The 19,319-nt window shown below is 37.6% G+C and overlaps 1 protein-coding gene across 5 annotated transcripts in view; it reads right to left on the reverse strand.

Moving 5' to 3' along the window:
- Positions 1-3,982: 3,982 nt before the first annotated feature.
- EXPH5 (exophilin 5) overlaps positions 3,983-19,319 on the reverse strand; it is an 80,783-nt gene continuing 65,446 nt past the window's right edge. For all 5 annotated transcript variants that reach the window (XM_045838174.1, XM_045838175.1, XM_045838180.1 and 2 more), the window contains 2 exons: positions 14,454-14,586; positions 3,983-12,346 (listed from right to left, as the gene is read on the reverse strand). In XM_045838174.1, coding sequence (XP_045694130.1) covers positions 6,996-12,346; positions 14,454-14,586 — 5,484 coding nt within the window. In that variant the 3' untranslated portion in view covers positions 3,983-6,995. The remainder of the gene's footprint in view (positions 12,347-14,453; positions 14,587-19,319) is intronic.

A 19,319-nucleotide genomic window follows, 5' to 3' on the forward strand; every position in this document is an offset into this window, starting at 1 on the left:
TAACATTATAGTGTCTACTATAGTACTATAATATAGCATATACTATACACTATACTACAGTGTATAGTATATTGTATACTTTGACATTAAAGTATAGTGTCTCCTGTGGTTTAGTGGACAAGAAAAAGAGGCAGTGTACATAGTAATAGGTGCTAAAATATGGGTATCAGGAATTGTGTGGGGTCTGGGATTTTATCCTACTTACAAGCTAACAAATTAGTCTTTGCTGTTTCATGGATGCTGTCCTGGGTCAGAGACAGAGAACTTCATTAGTCACTGCCCAAGCAGTAGCCAGGACTTCATGTTGATTTGTGTTGGATACCCATGATCCCTGTTAGGGGTTGAAATGTGTTCCTCCATAATTCATATGTTGAAGCACTAACTCCAGACCTCAGAATTTGACTGTATTTGAAGGTAGGGCTCTAAAGAGATGATTAAGTTTAAAAAGCCATTAGGGTAGGCCCTAATCCAATCTAACTGGTGTTCTTGTAAGAATAGGAAATTTGGGCATACATGGAGACCCTGGGATAGTCTAAGCACAGAAGAAAGGCAATGTGAGGATGCAGTGAGAAGGTAGCTGTCTACAATCCAAGGAGAGATGCCTCAGAAGAAACCACACCTTTATATGACTTGATCTTGGTCTTCCAGCCTCCAGAATTATGAGAAAATAAATTCTGTTGTTTCAGCCACCCAGTCTATAGTATCTTGTTATGGCAGCCCTAGCAAACTAATATACCCCCGAGATCCAATGGGAACCACGCGAAAGGACTGTCATGGATGCCTGCACTGCAAGAGAAGCACATGGCAATTAGGGGATTACTGCTTTTAGAGTCAAGTGAATTACCACTCTGTGTTGGTGAGGAGAGCTTATCTCATCCTTCCTGGTTGCTTGCTGCAAACACATGAGAAATGGGAGGGGTAAAGATTGGTCAAGGACTTACATTCTTGGCATATCCACAAAAATTTCAGGGATGCTCAGGGCCCATGACAAACTGTCTGTCCCAATATAAGTATGTCATATGGAGGCCAATTAACCTAATCCTGGCAGAACTGAGAGACACTTTCTGAAAGAGATGACATCTGTGCTCAAACATGACAGTCAAATAGGAATCTGTCACTGGAAGAGGGGAGGAAAGTCTTTCCAGGCAGTAGAAAAGTCAAACACAAAACTTGAAGTAAATGACCCACTTCAAGAAGTTTCTGTTCCTTTTCACATTCATCCGTATATTGAGTTCCAATCTCAGACACATAGAACTATAGTCTGTGTGTGACTCTGGAATGTCTACATCCAATATACCTTTATGAATGCAATGACCCCTGGAATCCTCACATTAAAGATATGTAAACTTCACAGCTGTTAACTGTCCACTAGGTTCATAACATTTCTAACCCTTTCTAGTAACTGCTCCTCTTTTTTTTTCCCTTCACAGCTCACAGTTAACAATGAGGCTTTGTAAAACATCACCTTAACCCATGGCCACAGTTGTCTGGCCCATAATTCGAAAACTGTCTCATGCTGAACTAAACAGAATCTTTTCTTTGAGGGTTTAAAAACCAAAGTTAAGAGATTGCTATTTGTAACTGACTGTTCTCTTAAACAGAGCCATATAAACTAGACCATTTATTGCTTTGTAGATGAAATGGAGTTTTCTATATAATGCACTATGCAGGCTTGGTACCATTCATAAGTGGCATCTCTGCCCTTGGTTTCAGGGATATCCATGTATCCTCATGATTAATTCCTCTTTTGATATTAGAGAACTGTCTCATTTTCAATGTCATTAATTAATAAAAACTTACATGGTCTTAGGTGAACTTGGATCCCATAAAATGCATACATATTTAATTAATTTCAATAATATTTATTCAGCACCCTATTTGTCATGCATTTTGCAAGTACTGGGGATATAAACTTCCTCTTATTACAGTTCCCAGGGTGAATTTTAGATTGTGAGGCAATTGGTTTAAATATTAGCTTGCATTCAGAATCTCATAGTATGGGGGTATTTCCTCCTGAAACACAGCTGCTCATTTGTCAGGCACTCATCCCTGAACCAGTCCACTGTACTCAGACTCTCAGAGCCACGGAAGAACCTTGATTCTACTGTAGTGATCATGTGGTGGCGGTGTTGGGGGAGGGGGACCAGCCAGGGGATGGAGTTTCCAGAGAAAAGAAAAAAGCATCTCCTGGATTGATAATGACATCAGTATCCACTACATACCCACAACAACATCTCTTGAAGTACTTTTAGCTTACTCTAAACCGTAATGATAGCATAATCTGGAAAGGATGGTTGGGGAAGGATGCTTAGAGGGAAAATTAATTAACTAGTATTTCATTAATACATATTTCCTAAAAGCTGTCATCACAAGGGAAAACATATTTTTTTGTTACTGTGAAATGATGGATGCTAACTAAATTTATTGAGGTAACAATTTTGCAACATATGTAAGTCATGTTATTATGCTGTACACCTTAACTGATAGTGTTATATGTCAATTCTATCTTGATAAAACTGAAACCCCCCCCCACAATGTTTCACAATTAGTTTTTCACAAGGACAAAATCAACTTGTTTTATAAGTACAAATTTTAGTTTTTTTTAGAAGAAAACAACACTAAATATTCCCCCATAGTAAATCTTTTAAAAGATTATTTTTAATTTTTTATCTGTATACCCACTGATATATTCTAAGTGCATAACATAATCATACACACACGTATTCCTATATATACATATGTGTGTATTTACAGTTTTTTCTGAGGGGATCTTGCTACCCCTCCTATTTCCTGCTGCTCTTGAACATACCTTCCAACAGCCCCCACCCCTACCCCACCCCCTGCCACAAAGCAACTGACATTAATAGCCTAGCATGCATCCCTCCATATGTATACATGCTAATGCAGGTTTTTTGGTTAATATTTACAAAAGTGAGATTTTGCTTTTTTTTCTCTCAACAGTACTCATGCAAATTCTTCCAAGTCCACTTATATAGTTTTAATTTATTCTTTTTAATGGTTTAATAATATTACATGTGTATGTTCCATAATATATTCACTCAATCATTGTTTATTAGGTATTCACTTTGTTTCCAGTTTTGGCTGCAGACATTTTTATGTGTAAGTTTATATATTTTATATTAAATTTACTTTTATTGATTTCTGGGGAAAATGAGTATGGTGATCCATTGTGTTGGTTCACTCAGCTTCCTGATTCTGCATCTTCCTGGTCATCACAGAGACAGCAGCTCTCATGGAAATTCAGTTCCCTGGCATGGTTTTAGGAATTGGTCCTGAAATTTCAGCTTACTGTCTGTTTCCTCAGCCCTACCAATGTGGCTGTGAGCAAAGTATATACCCTTTAATATGTCCATTTTGACTGGAACCATCTAGAGAGGATTATATTGTCCATGACTAAAAATCCTAGCTGATGCAATGTATTTTAAATTTTAACAAAAGACAGCAAAAATATTTTGAATAAAGTACTATCTATATGTGTGTTGATGACATTCTCTTGTCCTAGGTAGAGAAAAAGTTTTGAGTTGCTTTCTTAGAAAAGATAAATCTATTAATTTGTTTAGCAAGAATTAACACTGCATGTCTCATATTCCAATTGGAAAGACCTCCTTATCTTCCATCAGTGCTACTGGGTGATAGATGACCCAACTCCGTGTAGCTCCCTCTTCCTCTGTAAATGCAGGAGCTCTCAGAGAAACGCCAGACTTGATTCATCCCTCCTCTATTAGGCAACCAGGTGCAATGACCTCCATTTGCTGGTTGGCTGCTTTTGGGCACAAATAGAGAATGAGAGGGATCACTGTGTTTTAAAACCATTTATATGGTTGATCTCATTCAGTAGCCACCAAAAAGATTTATTTGAAAGTTTTTGTACTCTGCCTCTTCTCTTTGTAGTTTTCCTGAAACTTTCACAATTAAAAGTCATCATTTGAGGATGGGAATAAAAACTAAGTCAAGCAGTGACTTTACTTAAATCATTTATTTCAACACAGGCATTGATTTAAATTTGTGCTTTGTCATATAACACATTTCATGCCTAGATAACATGTTTAAGAACAAATATATAAAAGGGTTATCTGACAATATTTTAACAAAAGTGCTTAAGACTTGTTTGTTTCAGAACACAGAGATGCCCATCACAAACAGCCCCTATGTGGTAATACATCACAAACTTGCTTTGAAAATAAAATATTTATGTATATACACTGTACATTTAAATGGAATATTCTGAAGCATGATTACTATTACTAACAATAAACTCTTAGCAATAAAGCCTCTTTAACCCTCTGGCATTCAGTGGAGTATACTACTTTTATGGAGGTGTGGATTTTCCAATTTGATTTCCATCTTCACCATAACCTAAGTGGACTTTGTTTCATCACCTCCAATACAGGCACGAAGTTACCTCTTACACAAAGTAGCTATTATTAGCTTATCATCAACCAAAGCTTTGTTAGTAGCAATTGGAATTTTATTGACATCAATGTATTTACAATATAAGGAAGTAAATCATTTAGAGGAAAGTCTCTAAAAGTCAAAATAATTTCATTAAGTCCTACTTTAAATGGACTTTACATGTAAAAATTTATGGTTACAGAAATCCATGATTTAATCAAGTTAATAATAATTTACATCCTGATTTATTCCATTTATATGAATATTTATTGTAATAATGATTACATCTTTTAGAAAAGTTATAAGCATAAAAATTACTATAGCTATACCAAAAATGAATATTAAAAAGCAGCAGTTTGTATGTTAAAATACATAGAAATTTGCTATACTTCTCTAATGAAGTTTTATAAAAGTATAAAACTATAGAAGGTGTTATTTTAATGAATTTCCTGTTTTCTTGATTCTTAAGCCAGACAACAAGCAAACATTACAAACAGTGCAAGTGAGTGTTGACCATCAATTACCTTTGAATTCACATACAGTAGATTCTAGTGCAAAAATTCAGGGCCCCAAAGTAGTTTATCTTCACTTTAACTTACTTATGTTAAGAATGTTTAGTTACAATGTTGATATTGCTTAAACTCGGTGAAAAATAAGCTATCTTCATTTCACCTTTTGTAGCACATATGTACACTCAGGTATTTACTGAACTAGAACTCATAAGCTAATCATTAAAAAGAGTCAAGAAATTTTATTATTACAATATTAATTGAATATCTTTAAATTACATAGAAAATATAGGTGATGGTTTATAAAAATTTTACTTAAATAATCAGATAAATAATAAAAGGAAAAGGTAGACTTTACAAATATACAAAAAAGAAAAAATAAAGTGTTATTAATTTTTTTACCTGATAAATTTAAATTGAAAAATTCAGAAGAGTTAATTTAGAATTCTATTATCAGTCTCTTTAAGATCAAGATTGCTCAGAACCTGTACTTTAAAACAGTTTTCAGCTTTAAGGGTTAGCTTTCATGTCAGTGACCACATCTCCATTAGGTCTGAGCTGCATGGGAACAGGGTAAGCCTGCCCTGGCATTCTTCTATGCAAGGCAATGATTTAGAAGGTAACATAGCACTTTCTTGAATTTTATCAGTTCCAGATCTCCAGACACTTCACCAGCACCTATCATTATCCTTAATTCATATGGATGAAACAGACAGGTGAGAACAATGGAAAATTAAATTAGGTCAGGATGCAAATATAAACCACATAAGATGAAATCCACTCATGTTGACCTTCACAGCAGTGAGATCCAGGACGTCATGCTTTCTGTAGTTTTAGCAAATTACCTTTACTCTGATTAGGAAGAGAGAAATCCCCAGTTGTTCTGCATGGCAACTAAAGAGTTAGGAAAGTCAAGTTCTCAGGGTGTATGGGAAGTTATTTAGTCTAGACAAATTCTTGAATCACAGTGATAAGCCCTGAGAAGCTCTGCCTCATAATTTCCCAGGGGTTTGGTAAATGATCCCACGAAGAAGCCTGTGAATGTCAGGATGTCAGGTCTTACTTGGCAGCAGTCTAGGGGGCTGGCCGAGGCTACCATTTGATACTTATGAGTAAAAGGCCACACATGGAAAAAAGTATCTTGCAATGAAGAAAATAGAAAAATGTAGTCTGGAGATATGGGGAAAACCAGTTGCCTAGAGAGCTGCTGTAAGGATGTCAGTCTCATGAAGGCATGTCCATTTATCTCCACCCCTCAGTTATACTTCTTTCCTAGGCAGAAATTTTGTGGCCAACCCACCTTCTGTGCCCTCAGGTTGCCTGGTGCCAGTCCTTGACTTGGTTAAAATTCAGCTCTTAACAATTCTGCCAATTCCTACAAACAATTTCAAAGGAATTCCTAGGAGTACAAGTGTCACTTGGTTTATGAGGAATTCTGCTCCTCCTCTATTATCTCAACAAGCACTTCAGAAAGGCACCTCTCGGGCTGCACTGTGGATATAACAGGATGTCTTTATGAAAATTCCTTTATCTTTGTTTGAAGAAAAAAAAAAAGAATGACCAAACCCTAGACCTCCTAAGTGCTGATGAGTCAAACAGGATGACAATATTTACTCCATTGTCATCATCCCTATATTTTAATGCCATGAGTATGGGGTGTGGACCAGAGGAGGCAGTACAGAGTTTTTCAGTTGTACTGAGTAACAAGTTTTGTACATGTGTCTGGGAGATTAGGGTTGCAAATCACATGAAAGGTGTAAAAAAAAAGTTGGGGGGAAGTAGAGCAGAAAGCCAAAATTGAACAGTGAATTAGAGACTCACTTGGGTATGAAAAGGAAAGCCAAGGATATATAGTCAGAAAATAGCAAAGAATCCCCCCAAACAAGAAGGTATTGCTCTGGAACTCAAGAAGAGTGTGTATGTGTACATAGGCTATGGAGGGGGGAAGAATTCAGGTTGCTTCAGAAATAGATATATATTTTTTAATCTGTCCTTCCTATGGACACACACATTTACATTTTATTTCCATTACAAGCTTTTGGAGAAAAGATTATGCATTTTATTGAAGAGGCCTCACAGTTCTGACTCTTTGTCATGTTCATCCAGGTAGTACTCATCATCTGTGGTTGTGTCTGTGTCACAGTCTGAGTCTGCTGGATCCCCTTCATAGATATTAAGTGGTACATGTGGAGATAAGCCATCCTCTGGCATCTGATTGCTAGGAGAATCTGAGCTCAATGACTCCATTGGGTTAGGAGGGTGAATTACCTCATCTTTCAGGAAGCCAGGGTTCTTCAGAAAACTTGGTTTCCATAACCTTCCCTGTGTGAGTGACCTCTTTACATTCTCCAAGAAAGCCAACTGTTGTTCTTTCCCAAATATCCCATAATCAAGAGGTCTGGATATAGATGTTGCAGACTTGGGACCCATTTTTATTCTGTTGCTGTACAAAGCCCAATTTTCATTTTCATCATAAGAGGGAAGTTCAGAAGAAGATTTGAATTTTCGACTGTACCCATTGTTGTTAGAGAATTCACCCCCAAGGGTCAGGTGGCTCAGGGCATTGTCAATAGAAGTGCTTTCAGAAAAATGGCGCTCCCTGGTTTTCGGAGGATGACTTTTTCGTAGCAGATCACCGTGCATGTTGATGCTTTTTAAACTCTTTGAACGATAGGGGTGTGGCTCAGGTTCCCACTCCAGAGGAGCAGTATGCCTTTGTTGCTGCTGACAGTGGGACAGTAGGGTGCTTATTGCAGATTTCTCTGTAGGCTCCACTGGAAGATGAGGGTTCCGCCTCCTCTGATGGTCAGAGAAGTCGGTTTCCCCGAGGCTGGTGACCGTGGGTTGACTCAGGGTACCTGACTCTCTTCCCACAATCTGAGCTACTGTTACATCTTTGGAATTCTCATAGTTGGGTGGTGATTCTGAGCTATTTTTAAACTCATTTTGATGTGGTTGTGAAAAGCCGTTAGACTTCTGACTGCTTAAGTGTATAGCAGCTTCTCTGTCGGACATTACAGTAACCAGGAGAAGGTTCTTGGATTTCTTCACATCCATTCCCTCATTATTCAACCTGTTTTCATCAGTGGATTCTGTGGACTTTGGAGTAGGCTCAGAAGACAGTATGTTGCACTCTGGTGTGCCAAAAGATAAACCACTGAAGCCAGAACTGTTCCCACTTTGGGGGAAAATAGTAGCTACATGTCTTCTGGGGCTTAAATCTTTAGCTGGAAATTTTCTGCTTGCCAATCTGTGTTTAGGTGAGGACCTGTTTTTCCCTTTTTCTAGATCATCCAAGCTGGTTTTATTTTTATTACTTCCTTCAGGAAGTAAGGGTTGATCCCATGCCAACCTCTGCATTTCATCTTTAGTCTTGCCCTTCTTTGTCAGATTTACCTCCTGACTTCTTTGAGGTAGTTCTCCGGGTTTAGACTGCAAACTGTCTAAATCTTGTTTACCTGAACAAGTCTCCTCATCCAGATGTAGTTTAGGCAAAGCTGGAGTAAGAGCAAAGACTTGGCTTTCTGAGCCAGAAAGTGCATTATCAGCCTTTTTTTGGAAATCTGCTCTTCTGACTCTCCTCTGATGCTGCAATCCATTGGAGCTATCATCTTCAGCTGTGCCTGTGATCTCTTTCTGAAGACACTTGGCACTTCCAATAGCTGTGGTGGCTATACCACTACCTGCACACTCCCCAGAACTTCTGGTTTGGTGATTTTCAGCAATCCCTTCTGCATGGGCTGGAGGACTAGGACCACTGTCAGGTGATTTAATGGAGTGCTGACAATTTTCAGATTTCTCTTCTGTGACTTTTCTTTCTTGAAGAATTAATGAAGTATGCAGTGTTTTACTTTGCAACTTTTTCCCTCTCTTTTTCCTGTTTTGTGAATCACCTAGAGGTGTTTTAGTTAAGTTATCTGGGGAAATCTCTCTAGTTTTAGATTCTCCTTTATGAAAAGAAACATCTGCCCCAATAGAAGCCCTTTCCTGTAGTGTAGGTTCTGAGGGGCTAGTACTCGATAACTGTAGAACAGTCACCTTTTCAGTGTTGGGAGAACGGCAACTGCTGTTTTCCTGAGCAGAGCTGACCAGCATTTTCAGATGTCCTGATGAAGGTGTTCCTGACTGTTCTTGTGTGGAATAGTTCAGTTTCTCTTTTTCTAAAGTACTGGAAAATGTTACAGTCCCCACTTTAGTTGATTCTGGAGGTTCATCAGTATTTTGAGTATGCTTTTGGAGGAGATTACATAATTTTTTGCTGTGTTTCCTTGGTAGAGTATAATATACTGAAACTACCTCAAGACACTTTACATTATCTTCGTCACCAAAAACAGAAAACATACTAGTAGTCTTAAATTTATGTAATGTTTTCCCACTTTTCCCCCCTGACATATCTGAAGAAAAAGGTAAAGAGTCTTCATCTGAGATGGAGAATGTCTTGGAGGCAGCATTTTTACCATCCTTTTCAGTACATTCTTGAAAGGGGTCCTTTTGGTGGTATCTTTTGGTTAAAGAACAATCCCTAACAGGTGAGTCACTTTCCAGAGGGTTAATGGTTTTCTCCCAAGGTCTTAGTGTTATAGCAGAAGCATCCATGTCTGAGACCGAGCATTCTTCTCTTTCATCTCTTCCAAATGAAGCATGTGGTACCTCTGAAGGCCACGACACAGCCCTCTTGGTGAGGAATGGGAAGGGTCCTTTTCTAATGGAAGCAGATCCAATGTTTGTCATAGTTGTCATATTCTCTGTTGCTTCAGGTGTTACTGAGGCTGAGTCTGAAACTACTTTGGAACATCTGCTTTCTGACTCAGAAGAATTGGAATTAAATATATTTGATGCGTCTTTCCCTATTGGATCTTCCAAATTATATTCAAGTTGGAGTGGAAGTGGAGCATTCCTAAATGAAAGAGCTGTTGTCTTACTTTCTGACTTCCTACTATTAGCGAGAAAACTGGCTGATTTTCTTGGTAAGGTACAATAAATAGTGTGAGGCTCAGGAGCCTTGGAATCACTTTGATCTACCTGAATGAGGCTACTGCTGCCACTTGTGGGTGTTGATTCACTTTCTGTTTTGCTCAACTTTTCAATATCAGATGTACGCCGTCTTATTTTTGCTTTTCCCTTCCCAGCCCTGAAAGGAGGATGTAAATGGCATTTGACATCAACCACTTCATTATTTATACATACACAACTATCATCACTCTTTACAGTTTTTGAGGGGCTCGAGGTAAACTGATTATTTTGATACTGGCTATTATTGTCTTCTTTTTCTCTTTCTCCCAGGAATGGATGTTGGCCTGAAAGAGTTTTCCTGGAGAACACTTCAGTAGAAGGAGCCACCAGAGAACCAAGGGAAAAATCATTTGATGGTGAAGGATCTGGTAGTGCACCTGATGACAGACCTACAGAGTCACATGGGATATTGAGGCCAGCAGTTGACTTGCTACACTTGGTAGAATGAGTTTTGGTACACTGTTCTCCCTTGGTATCTAAATTAGCAGACTTTTCTGGAGATTGTGCATTTTGATTACCAGTAGGTTCAGAGCTCCAGAGGTTATTTTCAATAGTGCTTAACTTGTCTTCAGTACTTACTATTAGTTCCTGGTGACAACTTTGATTTGGGCTGGGAAAAGATGATGCTGTTCTGCTTTCCTGAATAAAAGGAAAAGAAGTTGCTAGGCCAGATTTTTGCTTTTCAGTATAACCCATATCTTTTTTTAGTTCATTGGCTTTATCTCTTTGTGATATATGAATTTTGGAGCTATCTTTCCTGGAAATGACTTTGGGAGACCTTTTTGAGATTATGGTGGTAGATGCATTAAAAACAAATCTGTTGGTTTTGCCTGAGTCTTGGGAGAGAGGACTTTGAAAATCAGCTAAAGTCTCTGAAACAGGTTGAGGCATTTCACTTGTCATGTTTGTCTGGTCCATCTTATTTAGTTGTTTGCCTTTTTCCAAAATGGATTCACTCAAGTCTTTCTCATTATTCACTTCTGCAAGCAAGATACTGGGTTGGCTTTGAGTAGGAGGTGGAGAATTGAGTGCATTGCTATTGGTCACAGTGGCTTCTGTGTAGCTTCTTATTGGAAGAGAGACAGGCTTAATCTTTTGCAAAGTGACTGTGGGATTCTGAAACTTTGGACGCTGATGATTCCTTTTGTCATCGGGAATCTGAGGGAAAGAAGTTTTAAATGAGGATGCTAGAGTTTGAGCAGTTCCAAATGAGTAAGGTTCTTGGTTTATAGGTACTTCTTTAGGAGAACTGTCCTGCTGACATTCTAAACTACCAGATTTGATGTGACAGCTTGAACCAGTCGTGGAGCAAATATTTGCTGTGCCAAAATGAGTCATCAGGTTCCCATTACCTTGTGACACCTCCATGCTCTCCACTGTGGATGTCTGAGAATCAAACTGCAAGGGATGTGGTTCTTCTTGGTCTCTGGGAATAGTAGTTCTATAATTAGGGGAAATTGATCCCCAGTATTGAGAAGAAACATTATGGCCATGACTAGATGATGCACTATTTGCTTCAGTGGAAATCATTTCAAAGTCTCTGTCAGAAGTGAATGGTTTCCTGCTTTGATGAATGCCAGACCAGGAAGAATGTTCTCCCTGTTGGCCCCAGAAAGAACTACGTCCAAATCTCTGTTCCCTGTTTCGACCAAAGGTATTACTAAAGAAAGACCTAGCAAATGGGTTGTCTTGATGGTAGAATGGCATATTCTCTGAGTTCTCAAATGGGTCACGACTCACTGTACTATCCCTGGGGGAATTGAAACTGACACTTTGGTAAGCACTCTGTGAATGATAAAATTCATAGGTCCTATTCTCCTGAAAACACCTGGGATACACCTGGTCAGCAGGGTCAACTTCCATCGGTGACGGTGCCCTCAGGAACTCTTCCTGGGTTGACCTATCTCCAGAAGAATCTGATCTATTCCATATGATGGATGATAAAGGAGTTCTCTTAGGGCTCTGCTGGTGGCTTGGTGGTATAAATCCATTCTTGTTCTGAGTTGTGGCTGGAAAATGTATGCTTCTTGCTGTGAAGTGCCCTGTAGCTGGTGAGGCTATTCGCCTGCTATCAAAACACAGAGAACTACTACCAAAAGTATTCTTTTGTACATAATCTTCTTTTAAGAATCTGGGCTCCCTTGTCCTATACATATCATAAATTGTTCTTGTTCTAGAAGAAAAGGTTTTAAAACCTTCTCTAGGGGTTCCTGGTCTTAGGATGTCATAGATAGACATATTAGATGTTTCATTATAGTGATTTTTGTGCCTTCCTGTGGCGTTACCATGTCTGTTCCCACCGGAGTGAAAATGGCTGAACTGTGTTCTCGATCCATAGTTGAGAGGTGATCTTGTATTCACCGAGCCTGGAGACTGCTCCTGAGCCAGTGTGCTGTCCAAATCATCTAAAACTGAAAGGGGAATATGAGTGACTTTTTATGTAAAATATTTTATAGTCTAATAATAATTTCAGTTGGTGAGGCTCCTCTTCAAGAAACATAATCATTTATAAATATTATATTTATCATATCATCATAGATGTGGTGACATGAGTTTTGATTATATTTTTAGATAGTATGACTTTCACAAAGCTGTAATGAAGTTTCTTTTTCATACTTTTCAAGTCATACTTTTTTGAAGTTAACCTTCCATAATGCCTTAAAGGACATAAAGGGCAAAAAAACTACATTTTCCTTTTGTTTTTTACAAACAACAGATTTTAATCATGGTTTCTCTTAGTACATCTTTTGTGTTATTAGGTAGTTAAAATATTTCCAAATATGTAGAGGATTATGATAGAAATGAGAGTCTGTAAATAACACGTGATTTCTCAGTTCTACCGCATTACTATCAACAATTTAGCACCTAATTTATAAACACACTTATTTCGATGGACTTGAGCAATTTATAAAATTTAAAGTTCTACATAATATTATTAAATTATATGCTAAGGGTAGATTGATTTTCCTGTAAAAAGACCCATTAGTACTCCTTTAATAAAGTACTTTCTATATGTCAGGCACAATTCTAAGACTTAATTTATTAACTCATTAAATCCTCACATAACCTTGTAAGATTGGTGTTATTACCAGTCTTGTTTTAAAAGTGAGGACACTGAGGCACAAAGAGATTCAGTGAGTGGCTGTCTGTGGGCTCAGGCAAGTCACAGGACATTTTAAGTTGTTTGGTATTTCTTTGAATTGTGTTTATTTAATCATATTTGACATCTTTTCCTTAATAAAAGCCTGTTAGAATTTAAATAGAACCAGATTCTTTTAAGGTTTTAAGATTCCCTAAAGCCCACATTGTAGTAGACATAATTTTATCACATTCATGTTACAATGAAAGTAAGTAGAATATGTATTAATGAATAAATATTCATTAAACAAAATCAAATCCGACATGAGAAATAAATTATGGGATTATTTAAATTGCTGAAGAAGTTTTTGGTTTACAGAAATCTGTCATACTGAGTTACATAAAATGGTGTACTTTTATAGGCTACTTAAAATTATTTGTCATCAAAATTTTTTATTTTAATTCTTGATGAAAGGGAAAGTCAGGCATATCAGCATCTAAATGAATGTGAGTGGGCTGCACTTGTGACATGGCAGTTATGTCAGGGCAGGAGCTGAGGGGTTTTGAATCTGTTCTGGGTTATCGCTACCCTGTATTATCTTTAAGTTGGTGCTATTAACTTTGAAGAGCCAGCAGAAGAACTAATCTTGATCATTAAGGATCTGTAACTAAGGAATTCTTCAGGAAATCATCCTGTCAATGCTTTAATGAAAAAAAAATCTCATCTCTGAAATAATTTATCCCACATATCCACAAATAAAATAATCAAGCAATGCCAACTATAAGGTGGAGCAAAGACAAAAACAAAAAACAAACAAAAAACTGTGTAATGAGTAATAATATCTGCCTTTAAAACTAATTATAATAAAATCTCTTTGATTTTGTTCTCCCTTTCAAGCTGTTCATAGTTTTTCTTTACTGAAATAAAGTCTTTTGCTGACAACAAAAACAATAAATGGTTATAACAGAGCACACAGGAAAGTAATATAATAATAACATCTACTGAATGTCATACTTTTGAAATCTATCCCTTTATTGTTATCTATTGTACAAGGTTAATTATTGAGCAACAATTAGATTTCATCACATGCATTTAGTCAGTCAGTAACAATAAAAGTTTATTAAGAGCGGTAGACTTTATAGCTATATTCTCTATAGGTGCATTTCCTTTTCAACTGAGATTAAATATTAACCATTATTACCATTCCATAGATTTATCAGCCTTGGTCTGAGAATATTTGTTTAGATTATATTTAAATATAAGATTCTTTAATATTTGTGTTAACAGCATATAACAGCATCCTCTTTAAATAATATAAACAAGAGGGCTTCAAAAATAAAGAACAGAATTTGATACATTTTAAACATTTCCATACAAACTGTAACTGTTATTTGCCTTAGTACTAGGAGTTGCAAAGGCAATTTAATGCATAAACTTACCTCGGAAAAACTCTCTCTCCAGCATGGAAGCATCCCACAGAGGCACAGCGCTTCCCTCCCTCATGCCTGCTGGCTTGGGGACAAATGCACTCTCCACTGGTTGATTTTGCAGAGGTGAATTGTATAATTTTGCCTGATAATTTTAAAATAGAAAATGCAATATTATTACTGGACCTTCTGTAGCTAGAATACTCACATGTTCCCACAGAAATGCCCCAACCTTGAAAATACTAGTCTAAAGACTGCAATCAATTTTCCAAACATTTGTTCCTACCTTAAAATCTTTTGTTTCTGTCACTTTCAAGCAATCACAAACTTCTCCATACTTCCATTAGTTCTTTTTACTATGAGTCTTCAGGAAACATTTTGAGTTTTCCCTGCCAAATATTCCTACAAACTTAAACAGTACTACACAAATCTTAGGGAAATTCTTGGAAAACAGGAAAGAAATTGATCTCTCTTAAGTTGGCAGTGTTGTCTCCTTGGCCACTTAATCACTAGAATTTTAGATTTCTTACCTCTGTTCCTATTCTATCAAGAGCTGGTTAGCTGAAGCTTGTAGTGGACCTTAAGATTTGTGAACTCGATGGATTGGGGGGAAAAAGTATTTCTATCCACAGAGTTCACATAGAATGATAGAAACTAGTAGACAGCTATAATGTGTTGATTAGTGGTTCTGAAACAAAGGTGCTGAAAAGTATGACCTTATAAATTTTTTTCAAAAATCACTGCTCGTTTTACAGGATTTAGGAGAATGATGTAGAGTTACAATTGTTTTTTTTTTTATTAGCAAATGTTTATTTTGACTTCATCAATCCATCACTGCCCTACTTTCAAGCTTTAATTTGTCCTCATAATCTTGGGGGAATTATCCACTCCCACATCTTCACTTTCTTTTGCCAACACTCCATTTGCATTTCTTCTGTCAAACTGGCTCTGTCACTCCTGATTCCACTTTAGCTAATCCTGCACCCATCCCTGCACCAGGCTAGCAACCACTTCCTGTTCTGGTTTCTTTGATTTTTAGTCCACTCGGCTACCCATAACTTGAAATCCTTCCCTTCCCAAGTGTTCCCTTTCCATTTGATGTTCAGCATTACATTTCATCTCACCCCGAACACCTAAAACCAAATCTCTAATCTTTCCAAAACTCCAACTTTTCTATTTCTACAGCACAACTCCGCCCAGTTCTAAAGTTCAGGTTCCCTTAGTCTCTACATTCCTCACAATCGAGTATTTTCATCCCTACCAGTTTTCTTTCTCAAGATCTAGGTCAGTTATTTCTGAGAGAAGCCCTGCCCAAATTTCATTGACTTGTGGCTTTCAGTTCAATGGGCAAGCTGTAATTGAGTGCACACAAAGGAGATTTCTTAATAAGAAAGAAACAATCCAATGATAATTTGTTGATCACTGGATATAATTTAACACACTACTATAAAATTCAGAAGTAAACAAAAGCTAGAAGCAAAACATAACTCCAGTGAGACACCGAATGTAGGCAATAAAACTGGAAACTAATCATTTGAGAAATCAGATTACTTATAGCTAAGCTCTTTTCTTTCTAAAATGCATCAAGATATTATTCTCTTTTGTGCCCTTCCTACTGTCTAAGTCTTTATTTGTGCTAATAACAATTAGTCATGCATCTTATAAATCCATTCTTCCCAAATCTGCAGTGTTGGTAGTTGGTAGAGGTAGATACATCTAAGAGAACAGCAAGCATCATTTTCTCTCCATTTTAACACCCAAACAAACTTCAAATTTCCTCTATATAGACCAGAGTACATTCTTTTGGCCCCCTGTATCACAATGCTTTAGAGTAAAAACATATACTGAAATGAAAAATACAGGACCTGAGGGCTCAGGTGAAGGGATGCACCTCTTCAAGTGGAAAAGGATGCCCACCATCCAGAGACCCTGAATATAACCTGTGGTGATATGTCTGCCAGACCCTTTACTTCAAGACCAACCCTACTCACCCAATATGTTGAAAATAACCTCCAACACATGGAGATCCAAAATATGACTAAGAGAAAATATGGAGAATTTATTTATGTTCAATGTGAACTCTGTAAGAATTTGTTCCCCAGGGATAAAATTTTAAAAAGTAATTTTTAGTCAGTGATCTATAGCAGACATAGAGAAGATGAACAGTATTACAGCACTACAGATCCTTTTTATTGAAGCTTTACGTGAGATATTAGTAGTAGTAGTAGCAGCAGCAGCAGCAACTATACATTAATTATTCTAGACAATGTGCTTAGGGCTTCATAGGGATTACTGTATTTCATTATTTTAACAACATTGTGAGGCTGGGACTCTTATTATTCCCACTTTGAGAAGACTGCACTTGAGAAAAGTGAGGTGTCAAGAGGTCAGGCCATTTGCTTCAATGGTGGAAGGAGGGGATCATTTCCATCTGTTGGGTTGCAGAGCCCATGCTAAATCACCTCTCCCTACTTTTTGTTGTTAGTTTATCAGTGTACTATTTTTCAGTGGTAGGCATCTTCTGAGGCCACACACAGGTCTTAGAGCTGCTGAAAAGCACCTGAAATTTCCTGATACCTAGAGTAGAGGTGAAGTCCTTGGGGCAAGCAGCACACAGATCCTTAGTCCAGGCTCAGTTCTGGACTCAGAATCCCCCTCAAAATAATGTTCCATGCCAGCAGGTTGCCATAAGAAATGAAGCGTATTTCCCATCCCTGGCCTATAAGATGATGTTCAAACACCCTGTGTAGCAAAATCATATCAAAATCATTTTCCAGTTTTTGGTCTAAGCCTTTCCTCCTCAAGTCTCTTCAAGTACCCTGTGCTCTGAGCTCACTACATGCAGTTCTCTAAAATGCTGTGTACTTCTTCTAGACTTCCATGCTTCTGCTCCTGACCTTCGCTCCTTTTCCTCTTCTCTTGGAAAGTATCGACTGACCCTTCAGAGTCTAGTTCATATATCATGGTTTCTGTGAGCCCTTCTCCAATTCTCTAGGAAGAATGAATTACCAAAGTATACTTATATGCGCCTCTGGTGTGATACCTGTTATGTCACACCAAAGTTGTTTACATTCTCTGCACTTTCACTTTACCACTAGACTTCTCCTCTTGCCCCCACCACACATTTCAGTCTTCACGGTGATCTAAAAAAATCAGGGATTTGAAAACAAATGTATCAGGACCCTGGAACTGGCCCAACCTCTAAAATAACCAAGAAAGCACAGTGTTCTCCTCTGTGTCCTGAGCACCTAGCATAGCATCAGCATGTAGGAGAGTGACTAATATTTACTGAATTGAATTCTAAGATTACAGCACTATTTTCCACTTTTGAACTTCTCTAACACATTTTATTTATTTATTTATTTGTTTGTTTGTTTAATTGTTGGGTTACAGTTGTCCCCTTTTTCTGCATTGCTCTCCCCTGCCCTGTCCTCCCCCACTCTCATAAGCAATCCCCCCAACATTGTTCATGTCCATGAGTCTGCTATTCATGTTTCTTTGCTTGCTTCTTCCCTCCCATGATCCCCTTCCCTCTGGTCACTGTCAGTCTGTTTTTTATTTCCAGGTCTCTGGTCCTATTTTTCTCATTTGTTTGTTTTGTTGATTAGGTTCCACTTATAGATGAGATCATATGGTATTTGCCTTTCATTGCCTGGCTTATTCACTTAGCATAATGTTGTCCAGTTCCATCTATGCTATTGTGAAGGGTAGGAGCTCCTTCTTTCTTTCTGCTGTGTAGTATTTCATTGTGTAAATGTACCACAGTTTTTTGATCCACTCATTTACTGATGGGCACTTGGGCTGTTTCCAGCACTATTGTTAATAATGCTGCTATGAACATTGGGGTGCACAGGTTCTTTTGAATTTGTGATTCAGGATTCTTAGGGTACAGTCCTAGCAGTAGGATCACCGGATTGAAAGGTAGTTCCATCTTTAGTTTTTTGAGAAAATTCCATACTGTTTTCCACAGTGGCGGCACTAGTCTGCATTCCCACCAACAGTGTACTAGGGTTCCCTTTTCTCCACAACCTTGCCAGTACTTGTAGTTTGTTGATTTATTAATGATGGCCATTCTGGCAGGTGTGATGTGATATCTCATTGTGATTTTAATTTGCATCTCTCAAATGGGCAGTGATGTTGAGCATTTTTTCATGCGTCTATGGACTCTGTAAGTCTTCCTTAGAGAATTGTCAGTCCAGGTCCTTTGCTCAACACATTTTTGCACACTCATCTGGTATCAACTATCTTATATTTGATAACATTACTCATTTATTCAGATTTAAATACACTTTCAAAATATCCTATCTCATTTCATCCTTAGGATAAATTTGTGAATTAGGTGAGGATCATCGTTCCCATTTTTCAGGTGAAAAAATTGAGTCTTGGGTAAGTGATATCAATAATAAATGGTAGCAATGACTCCTCATGTTCATATGATCTGATCTCTAACCCTGTTCTTCCCCCTATGTTGCTTTTTACCATTGTTTCACTGATGTACATGTCTTCAACTGAATGGTAAACTCTCTGAAGACAGGAACCTTGCTGCAAACTTTCATGCCCCCCATGCACATAGGTATGGATTGCCACCAAGGTAGAAAATTACATATATAAAATTTCTAGTACAGATTATTACAGAAATTGAGACACTGAATATTTACAATATTAGGGCTCAGATCATCATGCCTGAGATGGGAAAATATAATAGTCAAACACATGAATTCTACTGAGGTCCAGATCCTGGTTCCACCCTTTAATAGCTATATAACTTAGGGCAAGTTACTTAACCTTTCTATACCTTTGTTTCTTTTTTGGTAAAATGAAAAAAAATATATAATAACTGCACCAACAATACCCCCCACCTCATAAGATTAAGTGAAT

The sequence above is a fragment of the Phyllostomus hastatus genome, unplaced genomic scaffold, assembly GCF_019186645.2.
Source record: "Phyllostomus hastatus isolate PE091 unplaced genomic scaffold, TTU_PhHast_1.1 phas_contig_113, whole genome shotgun sequence".
Lineage (NCBI taxonomy): Eukaryota > Metazoa > Chordata > Mammalia > Chiroptera > Phyllostomidae > Phyllostomus > Phyllostomus hastatus.